The 27,417-nt window shown below is 37.8% G+C and overlaps 1 protein-coding gene across 1 annotated transcript in view; it reads left to right on the plus strand.

Annotated features, from left to right (window-relative positions):
- Positions 1 to 27,417, plus strand: part of LOC124776994 (unconventional myosin-XV-like) — a 465,068-nt gene that overhangs the window by 103,543 nt on the left and 334,108 nt on the right. Inside the window, exons 14-21 of the mRNA XM_047252242.1 lie at positions 316 to 652; positions 3,604 to 3,763; positions 7,290 to 7,429; positions 8,778 to 8,951; positions 15,990 to 16,150; positions 19,589 to 19,758; positions 20,775 to 21,019; positions 23,050 to 23,160. Coding sequence (XP_047108198.1) covers positions 316 to 652; positions 3,604 to 3,763; positions 7,290 to 7,429; positions 8,778 to 8,951; positions 15,990 to 16,150; positions 19,589 to 19,758; positions 20,775 to 21,019; positions 23,050 to 23,160 — 1,498 coding nt within the window. The remainder of the gene's footprint in view (positions 1 to 315; positions 653 to 3,603; positions 3,764 to 7,289; positions 7,430 to 8,777; positions 8,952 to 15,989; positions 16,151 to 19,588; positions 19,759 to 20,774; positions 21,020 to 23,049; positions 23,161 to 27,417) is intronic.

The following is a 27,417-nucleotide window of genomic DNA, read 5'->3' on the forward strand; positions in this document are numbered from 1 at the left end:
TATGCCTGAGCAGTTGCTTGCACAGACAACATATATGTCTTTCGTAGCCAGAAAGTGTATGAATTAAATAGCTGTTTATGGACTCTAATAGGATTTTTATTCACTGACATCTTACAGATGGAAAAACTTGACCCCCTAGCTATAGTGGCCCTATGTCAATAGAAAAATCATGTTGATCGTATACCCACCCCGTTTAAAAAGAAGTGATAGATTCAGTGGGTTAGGAGTCTATTCATTCTTCCAGTTTACTCACAACTCATTAAATTGTTCCAGCAATGAGAATTGAATTTTTTTATTTCTTTCTTCCTTTACCAGAGAGCTATGTCGTGTGATACTTGAAACGGCAGCAAGTGGTAGTGGTGATTACCAGTTGGGAACATCACGTGTCTTCCTACGAGAGGGCCTCGAACGAAGACTGGAACGTGAGCGTGCTGAAGTTGTTAAAAAGGCAGCCGTCACTGTGCAGCGACATGTACGAGGTTGGCTGGCTCGACGACGATACAGAGCCATTCGCCGAAGTGCTGTAGTCATCCAAGCACACCTGCGTGGCTGGTCTGCTCGACGGAAGTACCGAACTGTCAGACATGGAGTTATACGTGCTCAAGCACTCTTCCGTGGGCGTAGACAGAGAGTGCGCTACAAACAGCTGAAGGTAATGTAACATATTATGTCCTGGTGAAACCTATGTGCCTGTCCTGTTCACTACTGTGGTTGACAGTGACAGGTCCTGTCAGCCAAGGGAAGGGAGCTGATGCATTAACCTTTCTCTAATCCTCTTTGCCAACCCAGTTCTTTTGCAGGGCAAGCAATTCACAGTTGGAGCGCTTTTGGAGTGTGTGAAATTCGAAGTCAATCAACAGCCCTCATGAGGTGTAGCTGTAGCTGTGCACCAGAGATGATGTTTTGATAGTGTATTTCTGAAATTGGGACTAGATGATCATTTGTGATTAAATAAGTTGTTTCTTGCAGTGTGGTACACTGACAGAACCTGAAAATTTGTTCCAGTGTGCAGACCAGAATTTCAGGTGTAGTCACGTTCGCTATTCCAGACAAGTGTTGCTATTTAGAGACTGTACAAATGAACAGTAGGCCAAAACTTCCAATTAGGTTGGAAGAGACAATGGAGTATAGTGAATCAGATGGACTTTGCAAGATTTAATTAAAGTCAGTACGTTCCAGTTCTTAGTGTGAAAATCTGAGTGTGGTGTTTGTTGTGTTCTGTGTTGGCTTTAAACTATATTCCTGTTTGGTTGTTGTGGATATTATCAGCAGTAGTTTCTAGGAGTCTGTTGGAAGTGATGCATGAGCTGTTACTGATGTGCATTTTCCAATCCAGTGGTTGGATCTTGGAATCCTTCTGAAAGTATTTACATACTTACATGACTTCAGTTAATGACTTTACAGTATGAGAGGTTTAACCCTGTCTCTTGGGTCAAAGCAACGCTGGCGATATTTATTTAGACTGATTTAACAGTATAGCAGTGCAGAGGATTAATGTGAATTTGCCAACAAATGTCTCCTATTAACTCTACAGAGCAGTACATAACATAATTTGACGTGTGTGCTGCACTTTGCCAAGAGTGCAAGGATTCTGATCATGGCCAACAGTGTGACACAGTGTATGCTCCCAGGTTTGGACAAAAGGGACATTTCAATAAGCACTTGTGAATGTGTGGCAGTTTAGGTCATTGGAGACAGCTATTTAAATTTCTTTGGGAAAAAGGTCTGTTAGAGGTAGAATATATTCTATCTTTTGCTTAGTTAGGAAATACTTGTTAGGAAACATTTGTGACCTTTTAAAAGGAGCCTCCTAACAGTTCTTCATGGTTTTTAATATTTTATTTGTGGTAAAGGCTACAAGTGAGACAGCTTACATTGAACGTAGTAAAGCAATTAGACTTATAGAAGCACAGAAGTTCAACAGAAGTGCTAAGAAATCTTATTCATTTATGATCTGAAACCCATAAACTAATGACAAATAACTGTTTAGTTTATTTCAGTATAGTGGCACGTGGAATGTTACAGCCATAACAAAATTAATTCGTGACTGCTGGATCCACACAGATGAGCTGAAGCAAGTGAAGAACATCTATGTCTACATTTACATCTACATTCACATCCACGTCCATTCTCTGCAAACCACTGTGAAGCATGTGGCAGAGTGTACATCCCTGTTATTAGGACTTTTCCTCATTCTATTGATGTGTAGAGTGCAGGAAGTGTGTTTTGTAATTAGTCTGGTCTTTTCTTCGCATGAGATTGTAATATATTCATAGATTCATCATCTAAAGTTGGTTCTTGAAACTTACTAAGCAGCATTTCATGGGATAGTTTGTGTGTGTCTTCAAGTGTTTGCCAGTTCAGTTAGTCCTATTTGGTGTGGGTCCCACACACTTGTGCAGTATTCTAGGAGTGATCACATGAGTTTTTCATAAGGAATCTTCTTTTTAGACTGATTGCATTTCCCTAGTATTCTACCACCGAACTGAAACCAGCCACCTGCTTTATCTATGACTGAGCCTATGTGATATTCCATTTTATATTTGTACAAGTTGTTTCACCCTGCTACACAAAATTTTTTAAATTCTTGAGCCTTTATACATCTGATTTTCGAAATTTTGTTGCTACTTTTTGGTACATGTTCCTGATGTATTTTTGCATTTTCAATTTAGTTTACTGTTGACAGTTGAAAAGGTTATATGTGTTTTCGAGTGCTCGGCGAATTTTCACTTTAGAAAAAGATAGATCAAAGAATTTCCTTTAAATTTTGCTTGAAAAATGAAATAAAGTGCAGCAGCACTTTTGAAATATTGGCTGTCTTTTTGGCGAATCTGTTATGAGTAAGACAAGAGCTTGCAAGTGGTGTAAATGTTTCAAAGAGGGTTGAAAAAACATTGAAGACAACATCAGCCCTGGACGCCTTAGCACGTCAGTTACTGATGACAGTGTAGAAAAATATAAAGAAAATGGTTCTGAAAAACCACTGGATCAGCATCAGAGGAATTGCTGATGGCATCGGTGTATTATGTGGCTCATGCCAAGAAATTCCCATTTGGTGTTTTGGGCATGAAACATGTAGCAGTAATGTTTGTTCTGAAATGCATGTGTTTATATGGGTGTTCCGCAACCTATGTGTAATAAATAATATTCTTTATGTATGCTGATTTGTGTACCAATCGCTATTTTTATGTTAATACTTTTGGACTAAAAGAGACCACTCACAGAAAAGCAGAAGCATTGAGTCGCCAGTTAGCACATACAAAAAGAAAGAAAAGTTTCTAGCTTTCATAGTTATACATTTATGATCTAGAGTAAAATACACACAGAAAACACACATGCGCACACTTCACTTATATATACAAATGCGCATACAAACCTATGTCCCTATGTAGTGCCAGGATAAACTGCGAAAGCTAGCAAGTTTTCTTTCTTTTTGTGTGTGCCTATTGACAACTCAATTTTTGTTCTTTTCAGTGAGAGGTCTCCTTTCTTTGAATCCAAAAGTATGTATTCCACAAGAACTTTCCAACACTTTTTTTATTTTCTTTCTTTTTAGAAATACTGGAATTTATAGCTGTTCATAGTTTTTTTTCCCCCTTTCAGGAAGAACTAAAGAGACGAGCTGAGGTTGAAAAGGTAGCACGTGAAAGAGCCCGAGTGAAGGCACAACGTGAGGAGCAGGAGAGGGCTTCTCGTGCTGTAGCTGGTGTGAACCACCTGGAGATACCTGCAGAGTTAGCTTTCATTTTTAGTAAACTTGATGGTAAGAGCTTTGAGAATGAAACAAATTCTGACGGTCAGCATTATGATATTTAGTATTGAAGCATAGATATTCTCAACTTCCTAAATTGATATACTGTCAGAAAGAACCTGTCATATTATTATGTAGTGCCCCTGTTCTCTTTCACTTTTTAAATAACCAAAAAATTCACTTAATTTAATCTATATGTGAACCACTCACATGATACTTATAAATTATTAGGTCAGATATATTGTATTTTTTAAAAAAGGAAATATGTATAACTTTTTATAAAGTTATATATAAAAACAAAGATGAGGTGACTTACCGAACGAAAGCGCTGGCAGGTCAATAGACACACAAACAAACACAAACATACACACAAAATTCAAGCTTTCGCAACAAACTGTTGCCTCATCAGGAAAGAGGGAAGGAGAGGGGAAGACGAAAGGAAGTGGGTTTTAAGGGAGAGGGTATGGAGTCATTCCAATCCCGGGAGCGGAAAGACTTACCTTAGGGGGAAAAAAGGACAGGTATACACTCGCACACACGCACATATCCATCCACACATACAGACACAAGCAGACCTTTAAATATGTCTGCTTGTGTCTGCATGTGTGGATGGATATGTGCGTGTGTGCGAGTGTATACCTGTCCTTTTTTCCCCCTAAGGCAAGTCTTTCCGCTCCCGGGATTGGAATGACTCCTTACCCTCTCCCTTAAAACCCACTTCCTTTCGTCTTCCCCTCTCCTTCCCTCTTTCCTGATGAGGCAACAGTTTGTTGCGAAAGCTTGAATTTTGTGTGTATGTTTGTGTTTGTTTGTGTGTCTATCGACCTGCCAGCACTTTCGTTTGGTAAGTCACCTCATCTTTGTTTTTATATATAATTTTTCCCACGTGGAATGTTTCCTTCTATTATATTTTTATAAAGTTATAACAACAAAAATAATCAGTTATTGATAATATAATGTAAATGAATAGATAAAAAGTCTACTCAACAAGCGGCAGCAATGGAACATATGCACAAAAGCATTTAACTTTTACAAGCTTTCGGAGCTCCTCCTTCTAGCAGAAGAGTTGAAGGGGAAGGAAGAGGGGTGAAGGAAAAGCACTGGAGAGGTTTAGGGAAAGGTGTACAGTCCTGAAAAGTCACCCTGAACCCCTGCTCAGGGGAGACTTACTGGAGGGGATTAGATGGAAAGACTGATTGTTGGGGACTGTATCGGACAAGATTTGTAAACATAAGAACTTAAAGGTGAAAGACAGGGTAATATGCAAGACAGAGATTACTATTAAAACACTGTGCACTAGTTAATAAGAATGAAAAGCTAAGTGCATTGTATGTTGTACAGATGAATTCTTAGATACGTAGTAGTAACTGTAAATAAATAAATAAATAAAATAAAATAAAAAAATAAGTAATTACTTTGTGTAAAGAAAACTTATGTTAAAGTGACATGTTCCACATCATTACAAAATGTCCTATTCATGATCTATGGAACAAGGATTAATGTATGTATGTAACAGAGGCAGGAGGAAGGACGGCAAAAAATAGACAAGCCAGAAAATGAAAGATGTAGAAAACTAAAATGGAGTGAAGAAAGGAGTAGTTACTGTGAAGAAACGCTGAGACAGAAGGAATTAACATAAATCAAGGCCAGGTGGGTTCTGAGAACCAAGTGCTAGTGCTAGTTCCACCTGTGGAGTTCTGAGAAACTGGTGTCTGGGGGAAGAATACGGATGGCACGTGTGGTGAAACAGACACTGAGATCATGACTGTCATATTTTACAGCAAGCTCTGCAACAGGATATTACATGTTGCCTGTATACACCCTCTGCCTATGCCCATTCATCCTGACTGATAACTGGGTGGTAGTCATGCCAATGTAAAAGGCCGAACAGAGTTTACATAACAGCTGGTATATGACGTGTGTTGCTTCACAGGTGACTCTCCCTTTGATGGTATATGTTTTCCCAGTTACAGGGCTGGAATAGGTGGTGATAGGAAAGTGCACAGGGCAAGTCTTGCAGTGGGGACAGTCACAGGGGTAGGAGCCATAGGATACGGAGATGGATACAGAAGGAGCATAGGGCCTGACAAGGGTATTGCAGCGATTGGGAGGGCAATGAAAAGCTATTCTTAGTGTGGTGGGCAAAATCTCAGATGGAATGGATCTCATTTCAAGGCATGATTTTAGGAAGTCATGGCCTTGTTGAAGTAGTTGATTGATACATTCAAAACCAGGATGATACTGGGTGACAAGTGGTGTGCTCCAAAGATGTTTTTTGGAGGTATCAGCAGTATCAGGACTGGATGTGATAGTGTGGAAAATCTGCTTCTCAACTAGGTTGTTGGAATAATTATGTCCAGTGAAGGATGAAGTGAGACTGATGGTGTATTGCTGTAAGAGTCTGCATCCAAGCTAATATGTTTTCCTCAAATGCAAAAGCTGTATGGGAAGGAATGTTTGATATGGAAAGGATGGCAACTGTCAAAATGTAAGTACTGTTGTTTGTTAGTAGGTTTGATGTGGACAGAAGTGTGCAGCTGGCCTTTGGTGAGGATGAGATCAACATCAAGGAAAGTGGCATGGGATTCGGAATAGGAGCACGTGAAATTTAATTGGGAGAAGGTATTTAGAGATTCCAGGACTTTTAACAGGTCAGTCTCACTGTGAGTCGATACGGCAAAGATGTCATCAATGTATCTAAACAAAGCCAGGGGATCACAGGAAGGCCCCCTCCAAGTGACCCATGAAAAGGTTGTCGTAGGAAGGAGTCATCCTGGTTCCTATGGCTGTACCCCTGATCTGTTTGTATGTCTGCCCCTCAAAGGTGAGGTAATTGTTGGTAAGTATAAAGTAGATTAAGGTGAGCAAGAAAGATGTCATAGGTTTTGAATCAGGTGGGCGATGACAGAGAAATATTCAGCAACAGACAGACCATGAACATGACCTGAAATGAGATCCATTCTGTCTGAGATTTTGCCCATCACACCTAGAACAGCTTTCTATCACCCTCCCAATCTCCACAATATCCTTGTCAGACCCTATGCTCCTTCTGCACACATTTTCCTACCCTATGGCTCTTACTTCTGTTACCGTCCCCGCTGCAAGACTTGCCCTCTGCACCCTCCTACCACCACCTATTCCAGCCTTGTAACTGGCAAAACATATACTGTCAAAGGGACAGCCACCTGTGAAATGACATGTCATATACTAGCTGTTACTTAAACACTGTTTGACCTTCTACATCGGCATGAGTACCATCACCCAGTTATCAGTTATTATAAAGTTAGTAAGATAACATAAGAAAGACTGAAGGATATCATTATGACACATTGTTCATAATCTGTTGTCAGGATGTAGATAACTGAAAATGGTGTTACAAATTAATTGCATCTTCAGAAGCAGTTCAGATTGTTAAGAACAAAATTACTTATCAATATACAGTTAAGTATGAAAATATACATCATTAAAAGACATAATGGCAATCTTTTATTACCAACAATTTATTACTACTAATTCATATTGTTTTTCTATTTCATAGATTGGCAACAAGTCCATTCAGAAAGAAATTTGGTAAAAGTAGTTGGTGGTGTACAGTCATCTGCCCAGAATGAGAAGTATCATCTACCACATGACATCGATCATTATGCATTTACTAAATTCACCAATGTCTACTTCAAGGTAAATGTTGCTTCTAAAAATATTATTTTGTTGTGTGGAATTGGTAATTTTACAGCACTCTTCCATAATCATAAAATATAATATGTGTTATAAAATTATATGTATTGTGAAAAGTGCTGATGAATTTGATGTATTTATAAAAACAGTGCATGATAGTCAATTATTTTAACAGGAAATTGTTATGGATTTCATCAAGAAACTTCTTGACATGTGTAGCAGTAATTTATGGAAACATAAAAAATTCTAATTCTGGTGCTAAGAACAAACATCAAATTCATTTCTGATAAATAAGAGTTGTATACTGAACATTTATCCTTGCCTGAGATTTAAAGGTGTGTGAGCTCTGTTTGTACTAATCACACACTTCTTCATTTATGGAAGAAGCCTTGGAGTCCGGGGCAAGATTGAGAGTGCTAAATGGACACATGCCGTTTTAACCCTGCGTAAATTGGCCCCTGGGTGCAGTAGGCTGCCTGGCTAATAATTACCTTTGGGAGGCAAAATTCCAGTGCTGCTGATAGACACATTTAAAAAATTGAAAACAGTAATCCCAGTTTCGGAACTATTAATTCTTTCCTCGGGAAGGAAAGAAGTTTGCATTGTGGAAGGTTAGAAAGCCGTGGCAAACACTCAGACCCCAGAATTAGAGGGACACACCTGATGTGATGGTGAGGGAAACAATGACGTGTCTATCAATAGTACTGGAATTGCACCTCCTGATGGTAAGTATTGGTCAGCCATTCTGTCTCTTTGCAAATTTTGTAGGTTTCTCAAGAGAATTTTCCTTTGATACAGTTAATCATGTTATCAAGAAGTATATGGTTAATAATGTCACTTAACATAACTTGGATTGGACTGGGTTTGGGGGTGGCCTTATAATCTACTAAAACATGAGTTTTTAATCATGTTTCTGCTACTTTTTGTATCTGTGCTGTGGGGTCCTGAGCCTTTCATGCTAGCAGGAAAACTGAAAATAGATATCAGATTTTCTGCTATGTAAATATTCACCTGTACTAAAATTTGTTTTTGTTTCTTCTGATATGATTAGATGTAGATGTAGATCATTAAAATGTTTAAAAAGCTTAACTTATTAGAATGTCATAGTTTGGAGTTGAGTTGTTAATTTTATTAGGCTTAACAAAGTCATTCGAAGTAGTAGACTTGATAGCCACTTATTTTTTACTCTAATTTCACAGAGAAAAACCATAGTTGTCTCTGAATTGTTTTAGCTGAGAAACAATTAGCTAGTTCCAACCATAGAGGGTTTCCATCTTTTAGACGTGTACCTTGTGTAATATGAACAATGCAGATTTTTCTGAAGTGTAATGAGTATGTAACTATATTTCAGAGTCATCTTTGGGGCATGAAGAGGGAGCCTATTAAGACACCGTTTCTTGCTAAGTCAAAAGACATTGATTATCAGGATTCACTGGCTATTTTCAAGCTGATTCTGAGGTTTATGAATGACAATAATTTGAGTGGCAAGAAAGAAATTGCACTTGGTGATTACATAGCCAACAAGGTAAGTTTTTTTTCTTTTTAGAAATCATGTTCTTGGTAATCAACTTACAATTTGAGTGGATGTCCTTTTTTACTTGTTCTGGGACGTTTTTAATTATTATCTCTTGAGTGATATGAATTACAAAATAAATTACAAATTAATTAAAATCAAAGGTAGTGCATAACGTTACTTAAAATTCAAAATTTGCATTAACTTTTGAACCTTTGCTCCTGTTCTAGCTTTAGCATGGGGTACAGTGAACTCATTTTTTTCATGTTCAATTACAGCTGGTGTGTGAGGACCTAACATTACTTAAAATTCAAAATTTACATTAACATTTGAACCTTTGCTTCTGTTCTAGCTTTAGCATGGGGTACAGTGAACTCATTTTTTCATGTTCAATTACAGCTGGTGTGTGAGGACAGGGGGGAGGGGAATGTGCATGTGCACATGCACATGCTGTTCATTTAATTTTCAGTTTTCTTCTGTAGCATCACATTTCAAAAGCTTCTATTTTCTTCTTGTCTGGACTGCTTATGAGCCACAGTTCGCTTCCGTAGAAGGCTATCTACATTTAATCTAATTCACGTGATTTAATTCAACTACATGTCATTACCCATGTTTTACTTTTGTTAATTTTCATCTTCTAACTTGGTTTCAAGACACTACCCATTCTTCTGAACTGAATTTTCATGTCCTTTGCCACCTCTGACACAATTACAATGTTGTTGCTAATTCTCTTTATTTTTTTCTCCCTGAACTGTAACTCCCATTCCTAATTCCCCTTTACTGCTTGTTCAGTTGAATAACATTGAAAATAGGCTACATCCCTGTCTCACTCCTTCCCAACTACTACCTTCTTTTCATGTCTTTGGCTCTTTTAATTGCATAGATGTACAAATTGTAGATACCCTTTGGACCCTGTGTTTTATCACTACTACATTCAGAATCTGAAAGAGTGTTTCAGTCAGTACTGTCAAAAGCTTTTTCTAAATCTGTGAATGTTATAAACGTAGATTTACCTTTCTTCAACCTTTCTTCTATGACAAGTCATACTATCGGCATTATCTTGTGTGTTCCTACATTTCTCCAAAATTCACACTGATCGTTCCCAAGATAGGCATCTGTGAGTCATTTTTTTCTGTAAGTAATTTGTTTTAGTACTTTGTAACATGGCTTATTGAACTGATGGTTCAGTAATACTGACATCTGTCAGCACCTGCCTTCTTTGATGTTGATATCATTAAATTCATGTTGTAGTCTGAGAGTATTTCATCTGCCTCATGTGTACTGCATACCAGGTGGAATAATTTTGGTCTGGATGATTCTGCGAAGAATCTCAATAATTCTGAGAGAATGTCATCTACTCCGGTGCCTTGTTTCAACTTAGATCTTCCAATGCTCTGTCATAGTCTTCTCACACAATCACTTCTCCCTTATCTTCATCTTTTTCCCCTTATGTGTCTGTTTTATCGACTTGTAGTGTCACCCTTTGAATACCTCAAACTTGCATAACATTAATTATTATTCAGATATGTATAAATTTCGTGCAACACAAATGTTTTTCAAATTTCTTGCCCTGACACATTGTTATGAGTGTTATCCATTTGCCAGCCAAATTTGTTCTGCTTCTCTTCCACCATAACATCTCCATTGCTGGAGGCAAGAACATGGGAATTCAAAATAGAATTGAGTGACTGTATTTCAGCAACAATGCTTGTAGGACACATTTCGAATTATATAAAATGTGTTGAAATTATTGATAGGATTCATTCTTTAGTTCTTGGACTTTTATTATGTACAGTTGTGAACTGGACTGAAGACTACCAACAATACACGATCAACAGCTGATGCTCGAGTTTGTAGTCCCATTGTATCATTGAAAGTATTATTTAAATTCTTGTAATTATTATAGTATGACAATACAAGTATAACATGTGCATAATATTTGTGTAAGTGTAGCTTCTATTGAGTCACATAAAAGTGCCATTGAATGAAAAAGTAACAATACGTAACATATAACAATTCTGTCGTGAAGAAAAGCAGATAATTTACACTAGCATGCATGCTGTTACGTGCCGTCTCATCAGTTAAGGCTTTGCATGTCAATTATTAGGTTGCAAAACAGTCCTCTTGTTTCCTTATGTTTGTGAGTAAGGGAAATTTTATTTTGATTCTTTTTTTCCTGTGTCCAGTTCGTAAAACATGTTCTGCTTTTCTCTGAGCTCAATTGTACCATTCTTGCTTCACTTGAAAAAACTAAAGGCGAGTACACCTTCAGATGACACCAGCAAATGACAGTAACACGACTGACCATCTGAAGTTTAATAGAGCCATAACACAGTGACAAAGAAATGAATAAAGACCAATCTTTTCACTTTGTTATGAACAAAGCAGTGCCCCAAAGTAATACATTGCATAGGTTGACAGCAGATATAAGCAGTATGATATGTTAAAAATTATGTTTTTCTCTTTGGTGGAGAGTGCGGCAAGTGGTGGGGTGGGGGATAGGGACCAAGGTAAATGTATCTTTTTCATCGACTTAATTTCCTGGTCACAAATATAACACAGACATAAAGTAATAAGTTTTATTAAACATCTATTAACTTAATACATGATCATAATGTTACTGAGGAGGGATGAGTTTGGAGCTGGCCTACTATTTATGAAAAAGAGAGCAACATATATATGTTTTCATCACTCTGCAATTGGTTTTAAATGTTTTTTATTAACATCTTGATGTTTGGAGTGATATTACTGGTTATCAGACACATCGCTACAGTCAGCTGAATGTCATTAAGGCTGCTCCTAAGCTTCAGTTTTGTTAATTTCATTATTGAGAAAATACTTTCACACAAATATGTGGTCCCGAACATACTGCAGACTTGAGCAGCTATTCAAAACAGTTGCGGCAACTGTTTTCAAGAGATGTTCTTGTAAAACATATCAGTATTTTTCTGCAGTGTGAAATCTCTTCCTGAGCATTATACTGAAAGTGAATGAGCTCCAAAAGAATTTCAGGAGGTGCACTTCCAACCTCCACTGCAAAAGGAGTTGCAAAAATACTAAAGTAAAGTTCAAATTGGTTTAAGTCACTAAATCTACAATCAGAGTTTTCGAACAAAGCCTTTAGCACAGTAACAAATTCATCAAAATATTCACTCATTGTCTCCTTTTCAAGATTTATTTACTTTATAACTAGACCAATATTCAAAAAGTGTTTAGAAGACCCTTCTGAAAGTTGCTTTATCCATAACAGCAAAACGGTGTCAAAAACATTGGTAATTAGTTTATGTCTATCCAGCAAAGTTGTGCTCAGTCAGGTGCTTTGTAGAGTCATCAAACTCTTTTACTTCCACATCTATGAATAACTGTGAATAATGCCATGTCCTTACGTAAGAGTGGAAAAAGAAACAAAGAGTGGAAAAAGAAACAAAAGAAAGTTCTAAAACAACACCATTCCAGCCCAAGATGCTGGAGTTGGCGGCCGTGTTTGTGTGAGGTGTGCTCATTGTGTGTGTGTGTGTGTGTGTGTGTGTGTGTGTGTGTGTGTGTCATTTACTGATGAAGGCTGCAGCCAAAAGCTTTATGTAAGTGTCTTTTAATTGTGCCTGTCTGCAACTTGACGTGTCTTCTTTACAGTAAGTAGCAATCTGTCTTTTTCTACATTGTTGATATTCCTACCTGGAGTTTCCATTGTTCAATTCAACCATTGTACTTCAAAAAATACAGCACAAAATAGTCACAGCCTAGCTCTGCTAGGAAGGATTTAAACTATCAACGTACCAAACAATCTCAGTTTATTAATGGTTTTTACAACAACATCCATGGTATCCTGTATTTTGGCACATTTTGCCGGCTTATTAACGTGATGTAGGACGTACTATATCACTGGTATTTCTTACTGGATACCAACTTCTTTCACCGTTTTTCTTATCAAAGCAACAACACCAGACTTTTTACTAATTATTGCAAGAGCTCCATCAGTTGAAATCAATGGAAGTTTTTCCCATCAAAGCTTGTAAGAGTATTTGTCAATAATGTTTTCTAAGCAGTAAAATATGTCATTGTCCATAGTTGTATCATGTGTTGGCACGAAATGAAGGAGTTCCTCCATGACATTGAACTTAGCATCAAAACCTCTTACAAATACAGCATGTTACATTCATGCTTTCATCCAAAGCCAAAGAGAGGGAAAAAAAACTAAATCCGTAGTCTTATCTTTCACTTGCCTTTCCATGTCCTCGGCCTTGCATCTGCAAACTGTTCTCCATGTAAAAGGAACTATTTCAAAAAACAGAAAGGGTCGCTGGATACAAGACCGTTGAGGCAACAACAACCTTGTCACAAATTCTTCTTTTGTGAAGGGGCACACTGTTTTGGCTATTTTAAGAGCTGTGTGGTAAGCTCACTCATCATTGTGGGTGACATGGTTTACTTTCTGTCATTACAATGAAGAGGTAAAATAAAGGTCAAAACCACACATAATGCATTATAGATAATAGTAATATTTTCAAGAAATTAACACACACACACACACACACACACACACACACACACACATTGTACTTCTTCCATGCGATTAAAATAGCATTACAAAAGAGACACTAAAGGCTGGTTTGTGTTTCCAAAAGAAAGTGATTTTCTTCCCACACTGGGTTGAAGAATAGTGGTTCAATCAGTTTTTGTTTTGAGGATCTTAACTCCTCAGCCATTTTCCTCTCACTAATTCTGTTGTACCACAAATGCCAAAAAGACTCTGATAGTGACAACACTAACAGCGCAATGTAAACTGGCCCATTTTGCCGCTTGCATATCAGTAACAAATAAACGATGTTAGCGGAGAGGTGGATGGGGAACTGCTGCCTGACAGCACCCAAGGGCAAGCAATGCAGGAACACACGGGAACCCAAGCCCCCATTAGTGAATTTGCCCACCTCTAGTCAAAGACAATCTGTTACTTGTGATAAATAATTCTTTAATGTTATTTGTCTGCTTGGCTTGCGCTGCACAAAAATTCAGCATGTTTGTAGCAGCAGGCATACAGTATTGGTGAATAAAATAACTTCAGCTACAGGTGAGGTGTCTGATAATAACAAAGAACTTTCTTTTCATCTTTGATAAATATACAATGGATTTTGTATTGTCCTGTGTGAGTTCTTTCTCTAACTGTGCAATTATGGAAAATTTTGGATGGAATGTTATATGTATAGTATGAGAATATTTCATTATTTAACAGTTAGAAGAGATGTTGAGCAGTGAGCTGTCATGCAGAAAAGATAGAAAATTTCTGATTTTTTAAAAATATATTGTGCAGTCGGGACCTTCGTTCTCTGTGCATCTCCACCTTCCCCCTTCATCAATCAGCATCTTCACCAGTCACTATCCTCACCTCCACTCTTCCTGTTCCTACTAAATTCCATTTTTTGTTCCAGCAACAGTTTCTCCTTCCCCTGTTACGTATCTCTCTCACCACAGCTGACTGACTGTAATCTTTAATTTTTTCTTAATGTCATTGTTGTATTCTGAATCCACCAGCTTCTCCCTATACTTTCCCAGTTTCTTTCAACATTCCTTCGGGACTGTCATCAGCCAATTCCTCTTGCTTCCCAAAAAGAAGATTTAGAAGTTTCGGAATACAGCGTTTCTATTTTAAGTGTTTTGTTCACATCTGCATGATTACAATTCACACTAAAGTGTTTGGCATAGGGCTCATCGAACCACCTTCAGACTATTTCTCTGCCATTTGATTCTCGAACTACAATTGGAAATAATGACCACTTAAAAATCTTTTCTTGAAAGCTCTGTTATCTCTTATTTTATTATGATTATCTCACCGCAAAAAATACCTGTGAAACTCTCTCCTCATTTTCTCGATAATGCAAACCAAGCTGTCCTTCTATGGACTTTGTCAATGTTGTCCATCAATCGTATCATGTAAGGATCTCATGTCACAAAAACAATACTCTAATAGAGGACAGACAAGCATAGTGTAGGCAGTCTCGAGCCAACATGTTGCGTGTTCTAAGTGTTCCGCAAGTAAAACACCATCTTTCGTTTGCTTTCCTCTAACATTATCTACGTGATCATTCCAATTTAAGTTGTTTGTAATTTTAATTCCTAGATGTAGTTGATTTGACACTCTTTAGATTTGTGCGATTTACCATGTTACCGAGAGGTAGAACTCATTACTTCATGTGAATGAAGAGCTAGTTATGTTTCACAAGAACGATGTTTTCAGAATCTGTGCTAATGATTCGTCAGTGATTGATTTCTTTAAGGTAATTCATATGTTCAAACACAATATGTGCTCCAAATTTGTACTGCAAATCGGCATCAGTGATATGGGTCTGTAATTCATCAGATTAGTCCTGTTTCCTTTCTTGAGTTGCAGTGTTATTGGCAGAACTTCACGTTTCACCTTGTGAGTTACCAAGCAGGCATCCTGGCTCCTTCTAATTTTAACAGTTTTCTCAACTGAATTTTCTGTTTGTTACAAGTTACTGCCTATTGACAATAAGACACATGTAGGCAGCTGCAATTTGAACTCTGTGGAACTTCTGTAAACATAAAGTCTGGCTCCCATTGACCCTACAGATAATTACTCTGTGTCTCCATTTCCTGGTAGAATACACGCTATTGTGAACTGACGTCAGTGCCAGGTATGGAACTTCTGTAAACATAAAGTCTGGCTCCCATTGACCCTACAGATAATTACTCTGTGTCTCCATTTCCTGGTAGAATACACGCTATTGTGAACTGACGTCAGTGCCAGGTATGCTATTGGGAAAGCCTGATTACCAGAAGTATTTGAGAAAATAATTAGCCAGTGGGTACTCATTGTTAGTAAGCAATCTTAAGAAATCCTCTTTTCATGTTTGTCAGCCTTTTTCCAAAAAGATCATTAATGATATGATTTTTGTGGGTATGTAACATTGAACTTTCCTTGGTTTTGTGATTGTAAGCATTATAATTTGTTACTAGATAGCTTCATGTGAGTAATTTTAGACTGTCATCTCTCTAAAGTGTTTATATTTGAAGTGTTTTCTTACTTTGTAGGGAATAATCAATGAAAAAATGAGGGATGAAATCCTGTGCCAGTTGTGTAACCAGACGTGGAAAAATGAGAATGATGCAAACAATGAACGAGGGTGGCTGTTGATTGCGAATTGTCTCTCTGTCTTTCCACCATCAAAGACACTTTACAAATATTTACTTAAGTAAGTTTATGTGTTGCTGGCAAAGGTCAATAAGTGTTATTGTATTTGATATCTTTTCAATCATTTTATTGCTAATTTGTTGAGCTTATCTGTTATTAGCGAAACAGTGATATCAGCCATTTTGAAGAAATAGTACAGTGGTTTACTTGAACAGAAGTACGTGAGACTTTAAAAAAATGATTGGAGGGAGGGATGTAAAGAAGGGTAATTGATAGCCATTGCAGAAGAAGTGAGAAGATACTTCAGAATTCACAACAGAGGTGTGATAAAGATTATAGGTAAAGGAAAAATGTACTGAAGGCATATGCATAGTTTCTGTGCAGGAGGCTTACTTTTTAAGAGTCAGCCTACAATATATGTAGATTGCAATAGGACAATCACTTTTTGTAAGGTTTACAATTTAAGCAGTATGGTTAAAAAAAATTATTTAACGCAAACTATTACCAGTTTTGGATTTGTTACAAATCCATCTTCAGGTGGCTCATACAGCTTTCCTTTCTTTCTTGCTGGAGTCTCATGTTGTATTTGTTACTGGTGTGGTGCTCAAAGATAAACAAAAGATTTTTCATTCACAATTTGGTTAAGTTAAGAGAGATGTTTGCATTCTGACCTTCACAGAAATGTCCTTGAAATAATATGTTAGTCAATAAAAAGTTAAATGTGGTGAAAACGTAAGTGGTGCATGTTTTTGTGCAATGAATTTATCCTGCATTTGAATGTTTATGTGAAGATCAAAATGAAAAAAATACCTTTTAATTTTATAGAATTATGAATGAAAAACCTTTTTTTTTTGTGTTGGTGCACTACATCAGTAACGAATACAAAACAATGGCCCAGTGAGAAAGAAAGGAAAGCAGTAGGAGCTGCCTGAAGATGTATTCATAATAAATATAAAACCTGTAATAGTTTGAGTTGAATAAACTTTTTAAAAACATAGTTGTGGTTGCTTGCTGCTTAAATTGTAACTGTTATGATTGTACTACAGCCATGCTTCTCAGCGTGTCAACTTTTTATAAGGTAACATACGCATTTTGCATTTTTAAATTTTACGAGTAAATTTAATAATGTCCTCTTCTATTGATTTGTTAACTGAAACACAAATTGTGACTGTTTTTCAGCATTTTATGTACTTTGTTATGTCTACAAGTCCATAATTATACAATTACTGTCAGTAACTAACCATTTGCAAACTAAAAACTAATTGAAAGACAACTATATTAAATCAGAATATTCACAGTTGGTGTTTTTCATATGATATATACTGAAGAGACTAAACATTATGGCCACTAGCTACTAGGAGGATGAATGCTACCTGATTGTGTTGTGGGCTCATGACTTGGGAAGGAAATATAAACAGAGCAGAGATAAATGAAGAGTCATTCTTACATCAGAAAGTCAGAAGATCCATTGACTAAAACAACACTGACAATGGGTTGATTGCTATAGCATGGCAATTGGGGCAAATATGGTAAACAACAAAACTGGTTGGGTGTTTGTGTGCTACTGTCTTGAGCATCTATGGGAAGTGATTGAAGGATGGTGAAATGATGAGTAAGTGACATGGTGTTGCGTGTCCATGGCCCATCATAGAATGTGGAAATCAGAGGCTTAACCGTTCTTTACAGTAGGAAAGGTGGCAGTCTGTGGCGGATCTGATGACAGAGTACAACGCTGTATGCTGGTGCAGTTACAAGTGTTTTGGAATGCAATTTGTTGAATGGGGGGCTCTACAGCAGACGACCTGTACATGTTGATTTGTTGACCCAAGACATCATCTGTTGCAATTGCAGCGTGCTTGGGAAAATTGAGAGTGGACCATGGGTCAATGGAAATATGTCACTTGGGTGTAATAGTGTGCTATAGGGAACATTGATCTGGGTTTCCATAGGAACTGTGGTGGTAATCAAAGGCGACATGATAGATGTGGACTATGTGAACTTTATTGTGGGCCTCTTGCATCTATTTATGCTGGATGTCTTTCCCGTGAGATGATGGCATCTTCCAGTAAGAAGACTGTCCATGTTACAAGTACCTAATCATGCTACAGTGGTTTGAGAAGCATGATAGTGAACTCTCATTGATGTCTTGGCCATCAAATTTGCCTGATATGAATCCCATGGAACTCCTCTGAGACACCATTGGGCACCAGCTCTGTGCCTGCAAACCACTTCACAATAATTTACGGTAACTGCATGACTTGTGCATAGATATCTGGTGCCACGTACTTCTGGAAACTGACCAAGGGCTTGTTGAATTCATGCCATGCTGAATCGCTGCTGTGTTGTGTTCATTAAGTGGACACACACTCTATCAAGCAGATGGTCATGATGTTTTGGCAAATCAGTGTACAGGTCATACAATTTTACTTGGCCCCTGAGCAGAGGAATGCTGGATGTTGAATCTTGCGATCATCTTGTAACAAATTGATGTTGAAACAAGCCATGCCGCCTCCTCCCAGAGCAGCCAGCCTATAGCTTATAAAATAAATGAACGTTTAGTGGATAAATGCAGCACAGAAATGACATGAAAATTGATGACGAGCCACCAGAAGGACCAAGTATAGCCCCTTCACCTATTTTTCTAAATTATTTTAACAATCAATACCCATAACATCACACACAGATCAGTAGTATATTCACAATGGCTGCTTATTACTATGCTGTACAATTTTGCTATGTAGCTAAAGTTGGCAATGAGCGCACATGATCTGGAGCAGATTTCCACCAATCAGAAAATCAAGATAAAATGTGCGACCAGTATATAAAAGATAATTCACAACTTTATGTGTAGTCTGTTATTTCTATGTTAGTTGTGTGCAACACTGAAGTTGTCTTATCTACATTATTACTTACAATCATGTTCTGCCTCTGTGATGTTAGTTTCACTCATAGTTTTTTCCCTGTCTGTTAACTTCGTCGTTTGGCATCCCCCTCTGTTCCCCTCACAATATGCTTTCTCTAAGCCCAAATGATTCTCTAACTCCAAATGGTTTGGAAGTTATTAACATTGTTTGAACTGACACCCATGTCTACATGCTTAGAATATTGTACGTGTCATTTCTCTTAGTTTCCCAAATTGCTGTCTGGCAAATATCCTACTTGGACATTACTGTCCTTTATCCTCTTTTTCTTCTTTTTGTCATTTCAATATATCTTTCTCCTTTAATTTCACATTCCTGAGTCTGGAAGGAGAAATGTGTTTGTATCACATGTTGCTTGACACATATTAGTAAGTTGATCAACTCTCTAACAGAATTTCGCTTTGTTGACTGAATATGGTTTTTCTAAAAAGTGTTGTAGATATTTTTATGTAAGTGAATGTTGTTCTTAAATCCAGAAATACCACAGGAACATAAAATTTTGAACTCATAAGATCTTGATCAAAATTTTTTGCAGAATTACTAACTTTTATTTATTACGTTATTATTCTGCCCATTAGGTATGTGTCAGATAATGCATATGATGGCTACAAAGCATTGTGTCAGCGAAAGTTACTGCAGTCTGCACGTGTGGAAAGTCAGTTGGCTCGCACATATCCCCCAAGTCTGCTTGAATGGCGATCCAACCGCAAGCGTGTGAATATGGCCCTTACAGTGCATTTTGCTGATGGTGAGTGCACTGAAGGTTTTAATGTATACATATATTCTGAGTGTATTAACTTTTTTTGTTTTTTTATGAGAGTGACAGATTTTTAGTATGTTATGAAATTGTAGTACTACAAATCTTTTTTGCATATGTGGTAACGGGGATACCTAAATTGCCAGTTTTAGTATTTTTTAATAATGAATATCTTAGCTGATTTCTGTGGTAAAAGTTGCCACCACTGACAGTAATGAATTTTTCTTGTTCAAGAATTACATTTTTGGTGAGTTTCTTTGAATCGAATAGAGGTAACTAGAACTTAAAAAGATTTTACTTTTCACTTGATTGAACTGAGTGTGTTTCCTTTGCCACAATATAATTTAATTATTTCTCAAAGGTAAGGCTTGTACAGATTACTCTCTACATTGAAATGTTATTAAAGTAAAATATAAGAGTAATAGAAGATGATGATGATGATGATGATGAAGAAATATTTGGTGCATTCTGTGTGTTTCATGTGTGCTATTTCTTATTTCTACTTTATCCGTCAGCCAACAGTGATTGTATTTCTTGCTATTTTATAATCTTAAATAATGTAGATTCTTTTTTGCACTAACTACAGTGTCTATTAATTTTTAAAGTTTTGGAGAGCTCTTTGTCATGTAAGGAATGAATCTGATGGAGCTCTGTTCATTATGAATCCAGAGTAACCAGTTTTATGAACCACTGCAGTTCTAGATACTTGAGGCATCTGTAAAACTTAGGTCAATATCTCTAATGCTGCTGCTCTAACTCAAAAATTATATTTATTTTAGTTTTATGACAGTAGCATTAATTTTTGTATAATATACAATAACACATTAGAAGACTTAATTTAAATTTTAAGCGTTTAAGCATGTGCTCTTGTTGACTTTCATTCAGTTACACGAGGGAGCATTACTTGGTAAATTGTTTACCTGCTACAGTTGTATTAGTTTCACAAATAATCCATAGTTCGAAGTACTCATTATGACCATATTTTATATCTTTTGTTTAACCATAAGAGGAGACTCGAACTGCAGCAGTTGATTCATGGACAACATGCGAGTCACTTGCTGCTAGTGTCGTTCGAGAACGTGGAATTCCTGAAAGTTCAGGTTGGACTGTGGCTCTTGAGGGTGGCACTGGTGGCAATGGTCTGGAGTATGCCCTCGATCTCATCTCAGAGATGGAGTTGATGCCTGCATTTCCTGCCTGTAAGAATCCCACTTTTGGAGGTTCGCCTGCACCACGACAAAATGTTAACAAGGTGAAAACTTTGATATTTACAAGATCCTTTTTAAACATTTGAAGTAAGTCATTACTATATTAGGTATTGTGAAATCAAACTTGAATTGTGGCAATCTTTATCTAATTTAAATCAGACCAAACTTTTCGTTCATTAGTAAGCTATTCATTAATGATTCAGTCAGCATTTATTAAAAAAGCGTCCATTGTATGACTGATAAAGCAATAACTTAAATTATGGTAATGGTTTCCCGTAGTGTGGGTTACATTCAAAAAATTTAAATGCTTTCAGATGCTCTGCGTGTTTTTGTTTTGGAGTGTTAAGTTTGTAAAGTTGTGTTACTTGTGTGTTGACAGGCATTAGACCAAAAATAAGAACCAGAAATTGGAACAGAGACCATTACAGGCAAACTGAAAGGCAAAGTAAATGTAGGAAAGAGTAGAGTGAAAAGTAAACAATGTAAATGAAGTCAAAGTGGCAAAGTGTGTATTACTTCAGTTTGAAAGCATGAGAATTGGAGAGATCAATCCCATATTGTGAAATACGGACCCAAATTATCTGTATTCCAGCACATGTTGAACAACATTGTGTTACACACTGAAGAGCCAAAGAAACTGGTACACCTGCCTAATATTGTGTAGGACCCCCGCGAGCACGCAGAAGTGCCACAACATAACGTGGGATGGCCTCGTCTAATGTCTGAAGTAGTGCTGGAGGGAATTGACACCGTGAATCCTGCAGGGCTGTCCATAAATACGAAGGGGTGGAGATCTCTTCTTAACAGCACATTGCAAGGCATCCCAAATATGCTCAGTAATGTTCATGTCTGGGGAGTTTGGTGGGCAGCGAAAGTGTTTAAACTCAGAAGAGTGTTCCTAGAGCCATTCTGTAGCAATTCTGGACATGTGGGGTATCGCATTTTCATGCTGGAATTGCCCAAGTCTGTCAGAATGCACAATGGACATGAATGGATGCAGGTGACCAGACAGGATGTTTACATATGTGTCACCTGTCAGTCCAACAGCACATGTCCCACACCATTACAGTACCTCGACCAGCTTGATCAGTCCGCTGCTGACGTGCAGGGTCCATGGATTCATGAGGTTGTCTCCATACTCATATACGTCCATCTGCTCGATACAATTTGAAATGAGACTCGACCGATCAGGCAATATGTTTCCAATCATCAACAGTCCAATTTCAGTGTTGACAAGCCCAGGCGAGGCGTAAAGCTTTGTGTCATGCAGTCATCAATGGTACAAGCGTGGACCTTTGGCTCGGAAAGCCCATATCTATGTTTCATTGAATGGTTGGCACGCTGACACTTGTTGACCGCCCAGCATTGAAATGTGCAGCAATTTGCAGAAGGGCTGCTCTTCTGTCACATTGAATTATTGTCTGCTGTCACCATTGGTGCTGTTCTTGCAGGAGCTTTCTCCATCCGCAGAAGTGTCAGAGATTTGATGTTTTATGAGATTCCTGATATTCACGATACACTCATGAAACGGTTGTGCAGAAAAATCTCCACTTCATCGCTGCCTCAGAGATCCTGTGTCCCATCGCTTGTGTGTCTACTATAACACGACGTTCTAACTTATTACGTATCTCTGTATTTGAATATGCATGCCTATACCAGTTTTTTTGGTGCTTCAGTGTATGTTGGTAACATAGGCATTTTTCATAATTTTTCATAATTACTACACATGACTTAAAAAGTTGACTGATAGGTAGTGTGAACATTTTCATACTTTGGTTTCTGCCAAGAGTGTGTGTGTCTCACCTCTGTTGATTATGAAATTCGTAATTATAAACATATTACAATGCTTAGCTGTATTATAATCGTTTGCAGTTCTTAGTTTTCAGAAGCAACTGACACAATGCTCAAATGTTCAAAAATGTCAGTGTTCTCATTGTGATTCAGCTGTTGTGAAATACTGAAGCTACTGTACCCAGCTGCGCATTCTTTTCATTACAGTATTATAGTTAGTGTCAAAAATGTAATAATATCTGAACTTATATTTGTGAATTAATGTTCAATGTCTTGTTAAAAGGTGGTTACCTCTACTCCTAATGCAAGCCCCGTGCCTGGTGACGTAGAGCCTACAACAACCCCTAGACGACCAGCAGTGCCTCCACCAGAACCACCAGTTCACAAGCAGCCAGTGAGTTAGATCTGTTCTGACATTTGCTATTAGAACCTATTGCATATGTGTACTTAACGAACTTTCTTCGCTTCTCGACTACCTGTTAGGTAAGTTAGTGAATTGGAAGGAGAATGAGGGAGGTATCATTGTGAGGTATATATTATGTTCATAAAAATACCTAAGTTGGGATAAAAACACAATAAGCCAACTGAGTTGCTGCAGAGGGTCAATGTAGCCATGTGTGCACCCTGCATCCCCTCCCCTCAGTCTTGTTTATGTGCCTGTTGGCAGCTCAGTGCATTAACCATCAACTATTGGTGGTAATAATGATAATAACAGTAATAATAATAGCAACACCAAGTGCATAATAGCAGCACCAAATGCTCATCTTTAATAACTCTACTTGTGAATCTTGAACTCTTAATTTTCCTCCACATCAAATTAGTCTAGTGCAATATTCATTTTATTTGCATGTGCTAATAGGAACAGTAAGAGAGAAAGAATAACAACTACTCCAGCAGCACTGTGCGCTGTTGCTGCAAGATGATACGAGTCAGACCTGATCACCACCAAGAAGCAGCTGAAAAAGAGCACCCACTCCATTACCCAGTATCAACCCGGTCTGGAATAACTAAACCATATCCTTGGCCAAGGCTTCAACTATTTATTATCATGCCTGGAAATGAGGAACAGCCAGCTCTAAATCCTTGTCACACTTCCCAAAGTGGTATTCCTCCACCAACCACAGTTACAAAATACCTTAGTTTATTATTATGCCATATCCACTGTCACCCCTTTGTCACATGGGTCATACACTGTAGAAAACCCAGGTGCGAAACCTGTCTGATTCATCCATCCAGCACACCGTACTCCAGTCCTGTGACAAGGTTATCCTATCCTACGCTATTAAAGGAAGGGCCGCCCGTGAAACAGTCCTGTCACATACCATGTGTATGGCACATCTCATGGATGGCCTTTTTATGAGGTCATGACACTCACCCAGTTGACCAGCAGAATGAGTGGCCACCACCAAACTGTAGCCTCTGATCCCATAATCATCCTGGCTTCAATCTCTGCTAGCCACCTGCCCCATACCCATCTCCACCCTTACCCTGGATTCTAACTTCACCCATCCTGCACCTGCGCCCTCTTCCTTACGGTCTCCACATCCTCCATTCTCTCTCTCCAACCAAATCCTTCCCTCTATATCATCATGCACTGAACAAACTCACCATTTCAGGTGCCTATGCTGCATTCCTATCCCATGCATCTTTTGTCTCTCCCTCCAGCATTCTTATCCTGTCACTTGCTACCTGTTCATCCCAGCTGTAAGTTTGAAAACATTTTGTCTTTTAGACTTTTCTCATTATTGTTATTCCAGGAGCGCATTGATGTGAGGAAATACAGTGGAACCTCGTTTACTGAGCACCTCCGATATAATGAGCAAAACAAATTATAAAAAAAGTGACTTGCTTAATGAGCAATGTTTCACATAATGAGTAATGATTTAGTTTGACATCACCAGCCATTCGTGCACAGCAGGGGAAATGCTCAACAATATGAGCACATTTCATTCTCAGCAATGTCTTTAGCTCGTACTGTGTGGATTTAGTGCTCTTTCTGCTACCATCTTAATGCAGCTGGTAATCACACATTTTCCTAAACTTCTGTTCACACAGTGTCGTTTTGTGTGTAAATTTCAATAACCTTCATAGAAATGTCCCTGAAGATCAAGCTGCAAGAAGATGACCATAAGAGAAAGAAATTGACCTTAGAAATGAAATGTAAAATAATTAAAAACCCAATTGTGGTGTGAATGCCGCTGATTTAGCACGCACATCAATTGTTTGCACTACCCTCAAGAACAAGGACAAGATTAAGGAGATAGATGCTTCAAAGGCGAGTGACAAGAGTGTCTAAACAATGATTTCTTATTCTGGATGATGCTGAAAGGTTGCTCCTTATATGGATTAATGAAAAGCCATTGTAAGGTGACACTATTAACGAGAACATCATTTGTGAGAAGGTGAGAATGATTTTCACCAACCTCATTAAGAGGTTGCCAGTATCATCAGCAGGAAGTGCTTAAGAGAAGCCATGGGTGGTTCAAGAAGCTTAAGAGAAGAATTGACATACAGAGCATTGTGAGGCATGGCGAAGCAGCCAGCTCCAACACAAAGGAAGCAGAGAACTTCATCAGCAACTTCAAGATGCTCGTAGATTGTGACCATTATCTGTCGCTTCAGGTTTTTAATTGTGGCAAGACAGGCCTATTCTGGAAAAAGACGCCATTGTGTGCCTTTATAACAGTAGAGGAGAATGCACTGCCCGGTCACACGCCAATGAAAGACCATCTCACACTGCTATTCTGTGCCAATGTCCTGTTGAAGCATCGGCAGAAACAAATGACTATAGATAGCTTCACAGTAAAAAAGAATTAGTTATGCATTGTGAATAATAAAGTACATAATACTGCATGTATATGTTTCTTTGAATAAATGACATGAATAACATAAAACTCTTAGTACTTTTCTGCATGTAATGAATTATTGTATTTCACGTTAATTTATATGGGGTAAACTGTTTTGCTTAATGAAGGTTTCACTCTACAAATAAGTTTCTGGAATGAATTATGCTCACTCCACTGTACATTTAAACTAACTAACTAAACTCTGTCCGAACAGGCCTCAGAAGGCCCATCAGTACTGAACAAGTGCTGTGTCATTGTCAGCTAATAGGCATGACTGGATGCAGAAATGGAGGGGTGTGTGGTCAGCTCACTTCTCTCCTAGTCATCATCAGTTTTTGTGACCAGAGTTGCCTCTTCTCATTCAAGTAGCTTGTCAGTTGGCCTCACAAGGCAGCCTGCTTGCCAACAGTGCTCGGCAGACTTGGATGGTCGCCCATCCAAGTGCTAGCCAAGCCCGGCAGCACTTAACTCCAGTGATCTAATGATAACCAATCTTACCACTGCGACAGTAAATTGGTGAGGAAACATATATAACATACAAAAATCTATTTTTAAATTTAGGTTTGCTAATAGGCTTTGTTTTGAAATGCAGAAGGTAATTGTTCTGGCTTTTTCATTCAAAAGAAGTTTGAACAGTGCTTCTTAATGAATTGCTTAATAAAAGTTTCTGAATTCTCAACTACTGTACACTGTATTTTCTATTATTAGTCCGTGGTCACTATACATTTAAAACTGGAGCAGCTTGAAAATGTTTCTATTTCATATCTTTTTCTGGATCTGATCCATACAGAAAACGCCCCTTTTAAAATTCCCCTTTAGAACAATCTTCATTTAATTTATGACTTACTTGAGAATCCCTGTACTCGTTTTCATCATCTTCATGCTACAAATGTGGGCAATATATACTGCAAATTCAAGTTAAAAAGATTTGTTTCTCTGGAACTGAATTTTAGAGCTTAAAATTTTCAGAGTGATAGTAGCTATGCTTAAATTTTGTGATGACATGGTCAGTTTCACATTCAGGAGAGTGCAGAAAATCTGAACACTCCAGTTTCAACATGTGATAGCTACAGTACTGAACTTGTTTCTATTCTTCTCAGAAATGTTCTGTAACCCTGTGAAATGGAAGTTGTATAACTTACGGTAATTTGTAGGAAAGTATTTTTAGATTGTAGTATAGTGTAAGGGGGAAAATATTTCTTTGATGTCAGCATAATTTTGTATCCACCTGAATGCATCTGTCTCTGAAGGACTAATGAATTGTATGGTCCATACAGATTCAAGCTACAGACTTATTCCTTCTTTTCCTCATTACGTTCACTTTGGATTAGCTTTCTTCTTCCAATTTAAGAGTATTTAGTGCATTTTATAATGTAAACATTTGAAGATGTTATTAGATATATCCACTAATGAAATTCTCTTTATAAGGACTCAGAATTTATGCTAACGAATTAATCCACACATGGCCATTATATACAGGGTGTTCCAAAAAGGACTTTACAACATTAAAAATTTATATAAATTTATTGAAAGAAGATATAGAGCTGGGTTTAGTGTTATTTTGTAGGGAAACACATCAAGTTTTTTTACCGTAAACTAAAGATGTTGCATGTGGCTTCCGTTGGTTATCCTGCACACATTCCATCAAAATCACAACCAATCCATTGCCCTGGAAAGTCGTTACTGAGAAAATCCCGTAAGTCAGCCAGATAGTGGGTTGGTGCACCATCTTGCATGAAGTAAACATTTCATTCTTGGTCATCCTCATCGATCTGTGGTATCAAAAATTGTTGTAACATATCCAG

This window comes from Schistocerca piceifrons, chromosome 2, assembly GCF_021461385.2.
Source record: "Schistocerca piceifrons isolate TAMUIC-IGC-003096 chromosome 2, iqSchPice1.1, whole genome shotgun sequence".
Classification (NCBI taxonomy): Eukaryota; Metazoa; Arthropoda; class Insecta; order Orthoptera; family Acrididae; genus Schistocerca; species Schistocerca piceifrons.